Here is a 15,357-nt window from a genome sequence, read left to right as displayed (position 1 = left end):
ATGATATGTCTGCCATCCTATACTATAGTCCCTTTGACTCCACCATGTCAGCTTTCTATGACAAACACTGGATATACCTCAGTTACGAAACCAACAGTCTGCATTGTTGAACAACTATGTGCACTTTTTGTAGCTGACTTGAACACCATGTAAAGTGTTAACGGAAACTGATGCTATTCTGGGAAAATCCAGTTCATGACGGAAAAGATTTTTTCGTCTGACCCATCCCACTTTTTGTCATGTTTTAGGAATGTACAGTTATGAACCCCCAACCCGTATCACTGACAGCCGTGCTGACTGGAAATTGAGCTTTTTATTTTTTATTTTTGAGGCTGTCCTGGCCTCACTGCCTATGAGGGTTTAAAGAAAAACTGGTGTATCAGAAAATTTGTTCTTTTCACAATAAATAAAAAACAAAAAAAGGTTAATAAGTGGTTGAAGTGTGTTTTATTTCCAAGCTCGGGATGTTTTGTTTCAACTCCTATGGACAATTTAATTTGTTCTCTGGTTCGCCTACTTTTTTCTGACTTGCAAAAAAAAAAGTCAGGTTCTGAAGCAACTTCGTCTAACTAATTTTCCATCTATCAATGTTGTGAGCCTATAACTGAACTTATAACTGTGAGCGTTACTGAGCTTATAACTGATTAAAACTGCAACACACTCAGTATACTAGGTAGACGTGTACTACGTGCAGGGATTTTTCTGCATCATTCACAAAATACTAGTAAACAGCTTGCAGCCATCAGGACACTCCCAACAAGTCTATGGTTGATCTGCAGGAAGAAACTACTCTTCATTATGGGTTCACCACACCACGAAGTGGTGTGGTGAAACCATATTGCTTTTTCTGATGTTTCTTCTCCTTCTCCTCCTCCTCCTCCTCCTGCCATATCTTTAAATGGATTCAGCTTCTTCATTTTAGGGCCTAAGGTCCTGAAATTTGGTATGGAGGTACAGTGGGCAAATACCCCTAGGCGTTTTTTAAATTATTGTGATACAGGCTTTTAGAATGGTTTTATTTGAGTTTTTGGTCTGTGTTATAGCAAATGTATTACTGTGTTAGTCTGCCTTGTTTACCACGTTTGGGCATGAGTCATCAGAATGGAATGCAGGGCATCAACCAATAGGCATGCAGCTTTCCTCTATACTTCTTGCTGATTGGCTGTTGGGATTTAACTTGATTAACACCTGCACAGAAGCATTTCCATACTGACAGTATGTCTGTATTCAAGTGTTTTGGTAGGTATTTCAAGCTTTCCTGCTCCAGCATTGGAATGCCGGGCATGGTACGTTTTTTTTTTTATTTTGAAAATCAACAGTTTGCATTATGCAATTAAAAATCCTAACCAATAAAGTAGGGAATAGCTATCCAACTGTTGTTTTAGTTGTATTTTACTTCATATTATAGTTATATCAATGTAAATCATTGTTTTCCCTTGTGTTTCCCATTCTTTCCCTGCCATGTCGTAAAATGTGGTGAACCCATCGCTGTATTTGCTCCAAAGCAAATATTGGCCTTTCTAGTTAAAAGTTTAAAATTCATTGTTTAAATTTTGAACCAGCATGGTATGTTGACTTCATGGCTCCTATCGTACCATTTTGGGCCATAATAGGATGCCTAGGCCTGTTTTTATTTTTTTTCGCCCGCCCGCTCCATTATTTTTCTAGAAAAATCCGTTAACCAAGAAATTAAATTGGTGTGGCCTTAAGTTAGATTCTGATCTATTTGTTATGGCTTCACCACAAAGTGGTGAAGACATATTGTGTTCCCTCATGTTTCTTCTCCTTCTCCTTCTCCTCCTGCCATTTCTTTAAATGGATTCATCTCTGCCATTTTCCGGCCAAATAACACGAAATTTGGCATGAAGGTAGAGTGGGCAAATACCCTGACGCGTTTTTTTCATTTTTTTGAAAAATTGTTTTATTTGGGTTTTTTGGCCATTTTCAGGCAAAAAATATACATTTTGAGATCTGGTTCCCAGGTACTAAAACCAAATGACCTGAAATTTGGTATGGGGATACCTTGGACATATGTCTACAAAAATTCATTCAAGCTTTTGACATACACCACTTTATAATTGGGAAAAATAAGGCTTTTTGGCTATTTTCGGACCAAAAATGTACATGTTTGGCTCCTGTGCCCTAATATTAAATCTGAATGACCTGAAATTCGGTATGGGGATACCTTGGACACATGTCCAAAGAATGCCATTCACGATTTTGACATATACCACTTTAAAATTGTGTAAAATAGGGCTTTTTTGCTATTTTCGGACCAAAAAAGTACATTTTTGGCTCCTGTGCCCTAATATTAAATCCGAATGACCTGAAATTTGGTATGGGGATACCTTGGACACATGTCCAAAGAATGTCATTCTCGATTTTGACATACACCACTTTAAAGTTATGTAAAATAGGGCTTTTTGGCTATTTCCGGCATTGGAAGGTTCCATTGCTGCAGTGGGGGTGTAGACTATTGGCAGCCATCGTAGGATAGATCCATTTTCGGTATGGGGGATGTGGTGAAGCCATCTGCTGCATTTGCTCTCAAGCAAATGTCTGCCTTTCTAGTTTATGAATACCTTTCCTTCTCAATGACGCATTGGTAACATAAAAACGTGATATTTGGACAAACCTATGGTCAATGCAATGTCATTGGCATAAACTTATCCACGGTCCCTAAATAGCGCCGCCAAACGGCTGTAATTATCATTGCAGAAGAACCCATATCTAGCAACGGCAAATATGAAACGAACCGCTAGACATCCTCACTGACACGTGCGGATGATTCAAATAACTGACATACTGCGACGTAAGATTTTCATCAGGCGAAAAGTGGAACCTAAGGGTCAAAGTTTAAAACTTGTTTACTGAGTGAATGAAGACGTCATCATAATGTTTCTTGACGTTGATCTTCGAGGCCAGGCAAGTGTTGAACCTGTAGACTATGTAACAGGCTTGACCCGTCCGTGATTTATGGGGCCTAGTTAGGCCATGTTGATTTGATTATATGGATGACATCCTCCGGGAACCCCAAAACTGCGCGCGTGCGAATAAAAAAAAAGTTTTGCAAAAAAAAAAAGTTGTTTTCATTATGAAATCTACGTGGTCATGAGGGTTGAACAAATGGGACAGAATATGGTTTGGCGAATAATCTAGTCTTCAAGTTCATTTCTTTACAATTTCGACTTTTTTCATTTGATTTTGGCATTCTACGACATTGGTATTTTGTAACTTACGGTATATTTTTGCTCATTTTGCAACTGTTTTGTACGATATACAGTATGGTTGAAAACTTTTTTTTTTGAAACGGCCGAAAATTCATGCGCGCGAGGGTGTCATCCATATAATCAAATCAACATGGCCTTACCTATGACGTAGTGCTTAGTAGCCAGATTTACATCCTTATCTCCTTAGCTCATTTACATGCTCATTAGATTAGCCAATGACTGGTGAGAGCAGTCAGCCAGCGGAATAAGTTAGCCCGCTGCCATTTGAATTGAGTCGAGGCCAGGGTTTCAGGTTAGTAACATACACTCTGCATTAGCTCCGTTGTAGACTGCATATACATGTAGTTCCATCTGTACTAGACCATTGCATATCTGTGTTGTAGTAGATCTGTAACTCTAAGACTAGCTTGTAGATGTACAGCTGAAGCACAATACTGTTACAACAACCCGTACAATCGAAATCGATCCAGCTCCGTATCTTATATCTTTAGTGGTCAATGTTAACAGATAAGGTAGACACGAAAGTAAGATTGGCCCAACACCTAAAAACTACATGCGTGCCAGAGGTGATAAATATACTTCATTCTAGAGTTATAAATGCACGTCAAAATGTGATTTTGCGATCAGCTGATTCCTTGCAGAAGTCGTCACATCCTTTGCCAAATGTTTGCAGAAGCGAGTTTTTCGCTGTCGATCTCATTAACATATGAATGAAAACCAAGCAGATAGTAGGAGGGAAATCGTGCCTTTGCTCGGTGGGTATCGCCATAGTTCCGTAACATCTAATCTAGTAAACTACCGGCTTCTTGTTAGCTTTGGCTGGCTGACACGTGTTGGGTCACAGGAGAGAATCATGAAACAAACATAAACTGCAATCGTTCAGAATTCTCGCATTATTCCTTTATTGGATAAACCAAGGACATTATCTGTATAGTGTTCTTGTCCTTGGATAAACGTTAATAAAAGTACAAATGAGCCTTGACAAACGTTACGAAAGAAGCTTTGTAAGCTTCACTTATGCCGCGCGGATTCAGATGTACAGGTTTATCTTTCACCCTTACAGCTAGCTCGTAATGTTTTCTGTTCCTCTCTTTACATGCGGTAAAAAGCCCGCCCGTGACTCTGAATTCATTACGATCCGTCACCCCAACATCTGCTTGGACGCCGTATCCGCAATCTTCAAGCAGTGGGAGGAGTAACGTTGAAAATAAACACACTTACTACAATGGACAATAGCTTTCAGACAGTTTATTTCAAACAAGCATTGCTTTACAGTTTCGATACAAATTTCTGCATATATTCCTATGATGAAACATTTGAAAAAAAGTTAAAGTTATGATAAATACTTGACTTCAGAGTTATGATATTGAATTTTGTCCCTGTCGATTACCAAGCCGATGTTACGATATATTACGACAATCCACAAGCAAAGTTGGATTTTACGTCCCACCTCTGACATCGCACCATCCTAAGATAACTACTCCCGCAACTACAACAACAAGAATGATGATAAGTCCAATGACGTGACACTTTAGCCAGTTCTGTCGGCTCCTGTGTGACTCTTCTTTCGATAACGCTCGCTCTTCCCTGTTCCGTCCTCTCGTTTTCCCGCGCCGTCTCTTGGCAGTCTTGCGCACTTTCCGCGGCTCTTCTTGGACTGACCTCTCAGATGCCTGGGGTGATCTCAGCCGTCGCTCTCTCTTCGCCCTCATGGCAGCTCTCAGCTGCAGACTCCCGATGTACGTATCAGGGTGTGTCTCCACCGACAGAGTGTTGTGGACGACAATGTTGTGATCCGCGCACGACTTTGACAGTTGGTCTAGCTCAGTCATGGCGTCTTCCGCGTTGTCTCCCACCACATCGCCTGAGAGGTGTAGAATGAACGGACGCTCCAGTTCCCTGTCCTCCTGTCGTTCATTCAAGCACGCCGTGACGGCAGAGACCGTCCGATCAACAAAGAACTTGCCGTTCAGGACAAGGGAGCCAAGTTTATCGTTCGCCATAGCGGCTTTCACCAATTCTACAAGCGACTCCCCGTCTTCAAACTTGCCGCAGAGCACCAGTCTTTCCAGAGTGGCGGAGACTCTGACGTGGATGGCTAGCGTTGCGAGGAAGGACGGGAACATCGTGTGCCAGGAATAGGTGATGTCTGTGACGTTGGCGTTTGTCTTCACAATGTCTGCGAAGATGCGAGCCTCTCGCTGAAGGACACAGTTAAACAAGAGTTCGACAGACGCCGCGCTTGTTTGGCAAAGACCCTCACACAGCGTGTCAGCTAGCGGCTCGCGGGTGTCCTCCGACACTGTCGTCAACCGGATACTCACAGCTTCCAGCTTCCGGTTCTTTTCTAGAATTCTAGCCAGAGATTTTGCACCTGTCATGGTCAAGTGTCCTCTTCCTTTGACCTGACCGACAACGTGGAGAGCCTTGATGCTGGGATGACTGTCCAGGGCAGGGACGAAGAGCGTTTTGGACATTTCTTCGCGCAGGACATTTGCCGAGATCCTCAGAGTCCGAAGATTTGACATGTTCTCAATTGCCTTCGTGACGTCCGTCAGAAGCATCTCAATGTGTTTGGTCCTGAGACATATGTTCCTCTTGTCGCTGTCACTGCAGCGGTACGAACATCTCTTGGAGAACAGCGTGAAGAGGTCCAGCTGTTCCAAGTTTACGTTGTTCTTGAAGGCTTCCGGGATGGCCTGGATGGCAGACTCGCTCATCCGATCTATCTGTGCAGAGATGGTCAGGGCTCTGATCATGCTCCTGGGGTCGCCGATTGCCTCGAAGAAGCTGTACATGCCCTCGTTGTTGCTGTCGTTACTCCGCGGGTTGGTGAGACTCACGTCCAGGCCCGTAGACGAGATAGCCAGACTGTCGATACACCGGGTCTTCATGATAGCCTGTCCCAACCGGGCTAGACCTTTCTGACGGTAGATCCACAAGTTATCCAGGACGAGAGATATTCTCTTCGAGTCATCCACCCTACCGTGGTCGTCTAAGCAGTTGATGTTCTCAACAATGTACGAGAGGCCAAGGAGAGTGTTTAACTTCGGATGTCGCCGGAAGAAGTTGAGAGAGATGACGCGACCTGATCCCATGTTCGCAGTCAGCGTTTCCGCCACGAAGAGACCGAACTGTCGAGGCTGCGTGCTTTCCACGACACACCGGCAAGCCAGGACCGTGTTTGTGTCGATGCAGCATTGTGAACAGTTGGCGTCTGCTGTCATCGCTTTGTGGCTGTCCGCGAAGGATTCGAACAGCGGGTTCGCATGTTCCCCTAGCAGACCTGCCACGAAGAGACACACTGTGTTGAACCTGTGCATGGAATGACAGCCTTTACTCCACATCATGTCGTACAGGTCTCTCCGGTTAGTCTTCACCACGTACTTGGCGGCGAAAAGCTCGCGGAGGAGTCTGTGTCCGAACGCGAACTTCTCAGCTTGGTGCCCTTTCTCTTTGATAAGAAACCCAAGCTTCACCATACTTTCCCTGATGTTCGTCACTTCGGTCTCCTTCAAGACGATCGGGCCCTTCTTGTTAAGGGTTTTCCAAGAAAGTTCGTACAGCTCATCGAGTTTGCACTGAAGGTCCTCCGGGATCTCTTCTTGCGGGTTGAGATGGAGATGTTTCTCGCAGTACTTGCGGAGGGAGATGTCGACGATCCCCTCAAAGAGCCCCGTCACCGTATCTCGCCGCGTCCTGTCTTTCTCTTTCCACAGTAGACAGAGAAGCATGAGGTACATGGGAGTCTTACACAGATCAACAAGACTTGAGTGGCCATACTGAAGACTTGAGTGGCCGTACTGAGTCAACAACTCTCTCATCCCCCGTGCTTCCTTGTCCTTCTTGAAGAATTTTCCCACGAACGTATCGACGTCTTCTTGATTGAATCCTTCCACGACGTAGTAGGCGTCGCACGACTTTAAGATTGGCACTTTAAGATTGTGTATGGCAGTGGTGGTGAGGACGACGTAGCTCTCCCGGAGATAGTTACCGAAGATGAGCCCTGCGACGAAATGGTCTCGGCTGAAACCGGGGGTCTCTTCCACCGCATCGATAATGAACATGACCTTCTCCTGGTTCTTCTGTACCCACTCTCTCAGCCGATCTTTCGCGATCACAAAGTCCCTCGGCAGGATGTTGTGCTGGTAAATTGCGTCAAACAAGTCCTCTGAAGCCTTGAGGTGACGAGCTTTCAGCGCGAACATCATCTTTATACCATTGAACTTCTGCCCGATTGACCAATGGCAGACGATGTTACGCAGTAGAGTCGTCTTCCCGATTCCCGACGGGCCCTCGAAGATGACTCGCTTGACGTTGTCCGCCATGATAACGGCGTCGTCTTCCGTCAGGAGCTCTTCCTTGGCGAGATCGGCAGGCGTGCACAGCTCCCGTGTGACCCGGTTCACCCTGACGGGGACGTGGTTGTCTTTTTGAGCCATCTCGACCCACGGACACCAGTTGAGAGGGGTGTAGTACGATTGTGTCCTCTTGTAGTACTTCTTCAGTGCTTGTTCACAGACGTCACCTACGTATGCGTCATCGTGCATTTGCTCTGTGAAACAAATCGTTTAAAACACTCTTTATTTTCACCAAATACTAAAGAACACTTGGTACGGACTTTTCATTATGATTTGAAATATTCATCATTACACTGCTTTAAGATAGGAACAAACTGAACGGTTTGGATATGAAGAAAAACGATTCTCACCAGATATGGTTCCTCTATCCATCGCCCTTTGGATTTTCTCTGCCACGTCAGTGATGCCCGCCTGCCTGCAAGCCTCCATCAGTACGGTAGGTGTCGCTCTTGAGCCGCCTCGCTGTTTCCACATTCTCAGCATCTGTTGCTTTTGCTCGGTGAGGTTTTGCGGTGCCCGGACGGATATTGTGTCAATGTCGCCCTCGCTGAGCCCCAGTTTACGAGCCAGTTTCTTGAAAGCCTCCATTCCGCCATTCTCGACCACAACGTCAATAGCTCTGTCCACTCCTTCGAACAATAAAGTTGTACATTCGGTGATATGTTTCAAAGCAGCTTTCTGCATCGTTTTTGAACTTAAAAATGGCACATTTCAGTCAATGATATAATAAAAAAGTTATTTATTAAAATTAGGAGCCCACGTCTTTTAAACTTTATAAGACAATTAGACAATTTTTTTAGCAATCATATCCTTGTTCTATTTTGACGATATATTGTTACTTCCCTTGTAGACAATTTTTTTCAACTCTGTGTCTTGAGTCATGATTTTAAGTTTGGAATTTTATGTTTTGCTGGCCCTGGCCAAAACATTTAAAAGATGCATTGTTTGTTCGCGATTATTATACGTTATGACATTTTGGACCGCTATTAAATGTATAATATTCTAAATTGCAACACTCCAACAGGTAGTTCCAGATGGACGATACCGATAAACAACAGTTACAGTCGCTACCAGGTGTAGGATGCCCCCCTCCCCACAAGAGCAGGTCTATGACTGTGTGTTTACTCTCGAAACTTCGACCTTCCGCTGCAATCCCGTGTCATTGACCCTAGGAGGCGCTACTGATCACACACAAAATCATTAACCTGTCTAACTACCCATACTTTACTAATGCTTTAGCTGTTATTTATCAAACATAACGTCTTTTAGATGACCCCCTGGGTCTATAGTCAAGGCCCTGTTAACGTCAACACAACTCCGCGGATTTATACGTGACTCAGTGTTTGAGTACAATGGCGACCATGTTGTCAACAGGCCCTGGCAAACAGACGCCACAAAAAAGTATAAAAGTCACCGTACATAAAATGCCCTGTATGAGCGCCCGGTCGTATTCGTCGTACGAACGTCGTGTGTGCGACCACAATCTCGGGATAGTTGTGCATATGTTGTACAATCTTCAGCTGTCTTGTTACGTTAAAAAGTCCTAAAAGACCTAAGCTAGTCTTGAGCTAGCTTAGGTGGTTGTAGGTGGTTGTTTCTGTCACAGCTTTTTTAAAATACTACATCAAAATCGTAGGACGACCCACGACAAATGTGACCGCGCCGTATAAGGCACTAGACCCCCTAGACCTTCTCTGAGGGAATGATTACGAACGACTACTGCTAGCTTGTAAAATAAACATGTATTTTTGAATATTTGACAAAACTTACTCGACTGGTTCCGTGCCATGTTTAAAGTGTCCCAATAGGCCGACGTTTACGTCAAGTGTCGTGGTTGGCAGCTGAATGTCTACCTTTACGTCCGTTACAGGAAGACTACCAGTCTACCGACATGGTTTGCTTCCAAAGTACGTTATTAGGTGTGACAACAAGGAGCAAGGCTTTCTTGGAACAACCAGGTTCAACCCGGAAGTACTGTCACCTGACGCTGACCTTAGAGAACGAAGTTAGGTGTGTCTACCGAAACGCTGTCAGTGGAGTAGTGTTTCGGGGATCAGAGTGATTATCACCTACGGAGACTTGATTTGAGGTCGCGTACATGATCCAGAGAAGTGAAGAGATATTAGAATCAAAACTGTATTTGAAAAAGATCGATTAAAAGCAGAAGACTCACTATATACACACAGCGCATTGGACCCCACCCTTCCATTTTACATAGACGGCTCATGTTTTAAAACAACAACACACAACACACCTGTTACGTTTTATGCAAGTCATCAGGCGAACATGTGAACGTCACCATGGCAATAGATAGACCATGAGACCTTGACCGAACTTTCGCAAACCGTCCCTGTTCTTTGCCATTGGATTTTGTCTTGTTTTAAACCAATGAATATGGGATACAAAGACTTACTAGCGAACATCAATGGAAGTTTGTCTTTTTTGTCTGTTGAAAATGATTCAGTCTAGTATCTTGCGGGAGTAAGTTTTGCATATTTTCCTTCTTTTTGGGCATACGTTAAAGTTGTGATAGCAGGGCATCGAAGAGTAACGCTAGTGCGTGCCTACAAGCGTGTATTTGACGCGTACGCAAGCATGACAGCCTTTAGATCTACCATTGACATTGGAGACGTGCCTGGGTCTGCTTACGTCACACATGAATGCATCGGGCCGCCGATACAAGGCGTACACCACGCACAAAAGAACTAAAAACAAAACACTCAGGTGTCCACGACTCTAATTATAAAACATGACGCTTGGGTCTTTCCAAGTGTTACGCGCCCATGGACATCATGTGAAGTGGTCGCTTCTATACTCCTAGACTTTCAGCGGAATAAGTTTTGCCTACAAGAAGAGCCCAAGAAAATCCAAGACACCAAGACGACATATTTTCGGAAACAGGTTGACAAAATGGCGTGCAGCAGACCAAGTGAGTCACTAGTACGACGTTCTGTTATAAAATATTGTGCAGTCATTAACGAAGTAAATACTACAATGGTAGGGTTGCAAAGATCATGTTGTTGAATTTTGGATGTTGTGTATGTGTCTTTGAGGCACTGATTCCCTTACAGTTACACAAGCTATCAACAACGTACTGGTATTTGTCACCTGACACCGTCCCATGTAAGAACAACGCAAGCATTCAAATAGCACTGAATGTTTTATCTGATGGCAATTTGACGTCTGTACTGTGTGTGTACCTTTGTACCTGTGTGTATGTATGAAGACATGTGGCGATCACGGTAGTTTTAATTTTTTTTCGTGGTTTATCAACCGCAACTATAGCACACCACTGGTATGACGCTACCACAACAAGCTTAAGGAAGTAATTTGTTTAACCCATACATGTTTTCCTCCAACGTTTAGGCTAAAATCTTACCCCTCCACACTTTACCTGTGAACAATTTTGCTAACAGTGACATGTAATAACGTATTGATTGACCTGACAGAGCCTTTTTCATGACGGCTACCAAAAGCTAAGTGTGGTAAAGTGTTTGTGTATATGCCGTTGTGGGGTAAGGGGTGGGGAGGGTGAGAGTACTCTGTCAACAGAGATCAGTTTTCCTTTGTGTGTATCCACTCATGTAACTGAATTTGTATTGCGTGTCGTATTTTGCAGAGCGGGATGTATTGTCGAAGGCTTTTGAAGTGGTGGTAGACGGAGTTCTCACAAGCAAGGTGCCCTCACTGGGGAGAGAACTGGGTTTCTCGGACGTCGACATGGACGCGATCAAATATGAACATCCAAACGACATAATGGAACAAAAAAGGAAGATGCTGAGTAAGTGGAAAGAAAGACAAGGAACGCAAGCGACCCCTGGCGAACTGATGGAGGCCTGCAGGAGGGCCAAGCTGCAAGACGTGGCAGACAAAATCCAGAAGCTGATCCGTGAGTTCTATATTTTGCCTCATATTCTAGAGCTTAGTGTTTGCTATCATTTGTACCTAGTGTACGTATAAATTTCAAACAAGGACTTGGGTTTTGATAAAATGAAGTGCTCTTAGTTTGGTGAGGCCACGCTGATTTAATTTTATTATGGATGACACTGGCCGCGCGCGCATTGATTTTCTCCTGTTCTCAATTTCAAAAGTAAGAAATAAGTAATAAAAATGTCACCGATCCTCCGAGGCTCTGACCTGCGGGTGCCGTCCTCCGTAGCCCATGGTAGCTAGCGAAAATGGGGAGCCGACCGTAACTACGGATGATGGCACCCAGGCTGCCGACGCTCCACGGAACTCAAGACTGACTTAGTACATTACCGAATCATAAATGCCGCAAAAGGCAAGCATGTGCCGGCTAGTCGTAAAAGTTGCTACCACAAATTCACAATTAAGCAGCTTTGTATTCCCGTGGTTTAGCAGCATTTTTTTCTGGCCCGATGTTTTTTTGTTCACCCGCACCCACTAGTTTGGGGGTCTTCAAACGATGTCATCCATAGAATTAAGTCAGTGTGGTCTAATATAAATATTCAAACACAGGTGAAGATGTGGTGAATCAGTGTGAAGATGAACTGAAGGAGTACTATCGCAGGAACATGTCCTTCTACACACCACTGAACTGGGCGCCATGGATGGAGCTCGACATCCAAAACCACCACGTGAAAGCTCGGTTCAAGCGAGTCCATCGTCACGAGGGGAGCACCAAACACATCGTGAAGTCAGAATACCTGACAGAAGACGAGCTTCTGATGGAGGGAGACTCGAGCTCCAGCAGGCAGAACGTCGGTCGTGTTATCATCGAAGGGCCACCCGGCATTGGCAAGACAACCTTCCTGAATGGGCTGGTCTGTGCATGGGTGAGTGGGAAAAGGTTTACCCACCAGAAGCTGGTCTTCGCGCTCAAAGGTCGCCATCTACTCAAGAGTGGAGGTCTTTTAGAAGCCATCCTTGCACAGAGCCTGTTTCCGGAAGATCATCCCGTCCAGAGGAATCCCGATCTCAGGGCGCACTTGTGGCAGTGGGTGGAGGTTAACCAAGACAGGGTCATGTTCATCATCGACGGCATTGCTGAAATACCAGGGTTCAGAAAGACCTACTCCAGCACAGAGCCGGAACACTTCGTCACCAAGCTGATCGAGGGTAAAATCCTGCGGCACAGCAACGTCTTGCTGACAACGACGTCCATCCAAATGCTTGACGTCTCGGTCCTGAGATGGTGCGATGCCTACTACACCATGGAAGGATTCTTCAACGACGACATCAACAGATTCGTAGATACATTCAACTTCAAGACACGTAAAGCAAAGGCGGATATCAAAGACCTGCTCGGATCCAACACCAGCTTTCTGGAGCTGTGCAGGATCCCCATGTTCCTTTGGTTTCTCTGTCTCATCTGGGACGACAACGAGCACAAGAGCAAGGCAAGAACGGTTACGTCGCTGTTGGAGGAAATCGTCAGCTTGGCCCTGAGGAAGGCCCTGAAAGGAAAGGAAGAGCTATCAGATGAAGAACAAGAAAAGGTGGAGGAACTGTGCAGGCTCTCCTGGGAAAGAACCGTGAGTGGAGATGTCTGCTTGATGAGCGAGGATATAAAAAACATCAAAGATCTCATGCTCAAGAGCGGCTTCTTGGTCAAGGAGAAGAGTCACCGGGTGGAGTACACATTCGGGCACACCCTGTACAGGCAACTCTTCGCCGCAAAGCACGTCGTCAAGTTTCCCGACCAGACAGACCTGTACGAGAGGCTGTGGGAACCAAGTTGCCCGTCCAACTCCAGGTACAACCTGGTGTGCCTCTTCGTTGCTGGGCTCCTTGGAGCAAACGCCGGGCCGCTGTTTGAAGCATTTGCACGGCGATACAGTAACATGCTGAAAGACGAGGAGTGTTGCCAGTGCTGCATCGACGAAGCTGTTACGCTGGCCTGTCGATGCATCGTTGAATCCCGAAACTCTAGGAGTTTTGGAAAGGCTGTGGCAACTACAATGCTCGAGCACATGGGATCAGAGAGAGAGCTGTCAATCAACTTCTACCGCAAGCAGCTAAAGCTGAACACGTTACTGGGACTGTCATACGTCATCGAGAATATCAACTGTATGGATTCATTTGGTCGAATCAACGAGTCACAGAGGCTGTCACTCATCTTGGACAACCTGTGGATCCGCAACAAGAGAGGGCTGCTACGCCTGGGGGAGGCTATCATGAAGACCCAGTGTGTCCACTCACTTGCCATTTCCGTCACGGGCCTGGATGCGAGTCTACTGCATCCCCAAGGTAATGACGCGGAAAACGACGACATGCGCAAGTTCATGCAGACCATAGGAAGCACACAGAGTAACGTCGCGAAGTTGTCGCTCACAGCCCAAATTGACAGAATGAGTGAGTCTGCCATACGCCAGGTGCCGAAGGCTTTCAGAAACAACGAAGAGCTGAAGGAGCTGGACCTGTTTGTCAGTTTGTTCTCCAAACGCTGCAGCCCAATGTGCCTGAGGATTGAGAAGGAGAGTCAGCAACCGTGTACAAAGAAAGAGCGTATACAGGTATTTCTCACCGATGCGGCTGAAGCCATAGACAACATGAAGTGGTTGGAATCTCTCAAAATCACGGCCAGCATTCTCAGAGAGGACGCGTCCCGGGAAACCATCGTCCCTGTCCTTCAGAGACACGAGGGCATCACGTCACTCAGCGTGGTCGGACAGGTCAAGGGGCGAGGCCATCTGACGCTGTACGGCATCCAGTCCCTGGCGATGATCCTCGAACAGAACAGGAAGCTCAAAAGCGTGAGCGTCAGACTCACCACTGTGTCTGACGACGTCAAGCAGAGGGAGAAAGAGACGGGAAAGTCCGAGAGACCCATGTGACACACGAGCAAAGGCGCTTTACAGTGGCCTCGTCAAATCCACCGTCACATCCATAGACTTGCTCTTCAACTGTGTGCTTCCGAGAGAAGCACGGCTGTTTGCCGACATTGTCATCAACAACCCTCACCTCACAGACGTCACCTTCTCTTGGCACACAATGTTTCCATCTTTCCTGGAAAGATTGGCAGACGCTGTGGAGAAGAGCGGCACGCTAAAAAGGCTCGCCTTGTGTGGAAAATTCGGAGACGGCGACTCCCTAGTCAAGTTGATCCGGGCGGCGCTGCCAGCCAACCCGCCGTCGTCACCACAAGCTGCCGGTGGCATATCGTCACTGTTCCTACAAGGCCAACCATTCCTTGACACAACAATCGACGCTTTGGTGTCGTGTGTCAAGACCGAAACCAGTCTGGACCGGCCTATGCTGCTACATCTCGGCGGAGAGTTGTTTGGTCCACAGGCGGCAGCTGCATCAAAGAATCTGGACGCTCTACGGTTGGACAAGGAAGCATCAGACGACAACTTCATCATATACCACGGTCTGTCAGTGGTAACCGTGGACGAAGAGAAGCCCAACGTCTTCCACTTCGAGACAACAGTGGCCATGGAGTTCAAAAGGGCATTGCGAAAGCGGTCAGAACAAATTGTCAACCGTAAAAAGTCAAGGCAAGAAGAGACAGAATCGTGAACAGCATCGAAAACAAGTTACATGGAAAAAGGTTATATAGGGCCTTGCATGGACCAAAATCTTAGTGCAGTAGCGCCACCTGGCAGGCTGATGAAGAACTGCAGCTACAGAATCAGAATCTGTAAATAGATGTCCATATCTTCTGTTGTTTGGGTTTTACACATTTAAGTGATACATACTGTACATTTCCACTTATAAATGCAATCTTTTATAAAAAAAAGATACTCCTGCTAAAACAAAAATTGCATAAAAGATGGCAAGTCTGAATGGTTGTGTGCAATGTA

The 15,357-nt window shown here is 45.5% G+C and overlaps 2 protein-coding genes and 1 long non-coding RNA gene across 3 annotated transcripts in view; 1 reads left to right on the top strand and 2 right to left on the bottom strand.

Annotated features, from left to right (window-relative positions):
• The window catches only part of LOC109476061, a 1,149-nt gene extending 717 nt beyond the window's left edge, over positions 1-432 (bottom strand). Inside the window, exon 1 of the long non-coding RNA XR_002140592.1 lies at positions 232-432. This is a non-coding gene — a long non-coding RNA (uncharacterized LOC109476061). The remainder of the gene's footprint in view (positions 1-231) is intronic.
• Positions 433-4,615: 4,183 nt separating this feature from the next.
• LOC109476057 lies at positions 4,616-9,544 on the bottom strand. Its single transcript, XM_019776883.1, has 3 exons — positions 9,362-9,544; positions 7,942-8,220; positions 4,616-7,785 (listed from the first exon to the last, which is right to left on the bottom strand). Exons 1-3 carry the CDS (start codon positions 9,378-9,380, stop codon positions 4,670-4,672), a joined length of 3,414 nt encoding a protein of 1,137 aa, XP_019632442.1. The 5' UTR covers positions 9,381-9,544; the 3' UTR covers positions 4,616-4,669.
• A 957-nt stretch (positions 9,545-10,501) lies between these two features.
• Positions 10,502-15,357, top strand: LOC109475972. The gene is given in 4 exon segments (XM_019776778.1): positions 10,502-10,520; positions 11,211-11,480; positions 12,071-14,364; positions 14,366-15,357. Coding segments are annotated over 4 exon segments (3,291 nt in total). The 3' UTR covers positions 15,074-15,357.

This window comes from Branchiostoma belcheri, unplaced genomic scaffold, assembly GCF_001625305.1.
Source record: "Branchiostoma belcheri isolate BF01 breed outbred unplaced genomic scaffold, Haploidv18h27 scaffold36, whole genome shotgun sequence".
Classification (NCBI taxonomy): Eukaryota; Metazoa; Chordata; class Leptocardii; order Amphioxiformes; family Branchiostomatidae; genus Branchiostoma; species Branchiostoma belcheri.
Note: the sequence above shows the minus strand (reverse complement) of the source record. Positions and strands in the feature narration are given on the sequence as shown.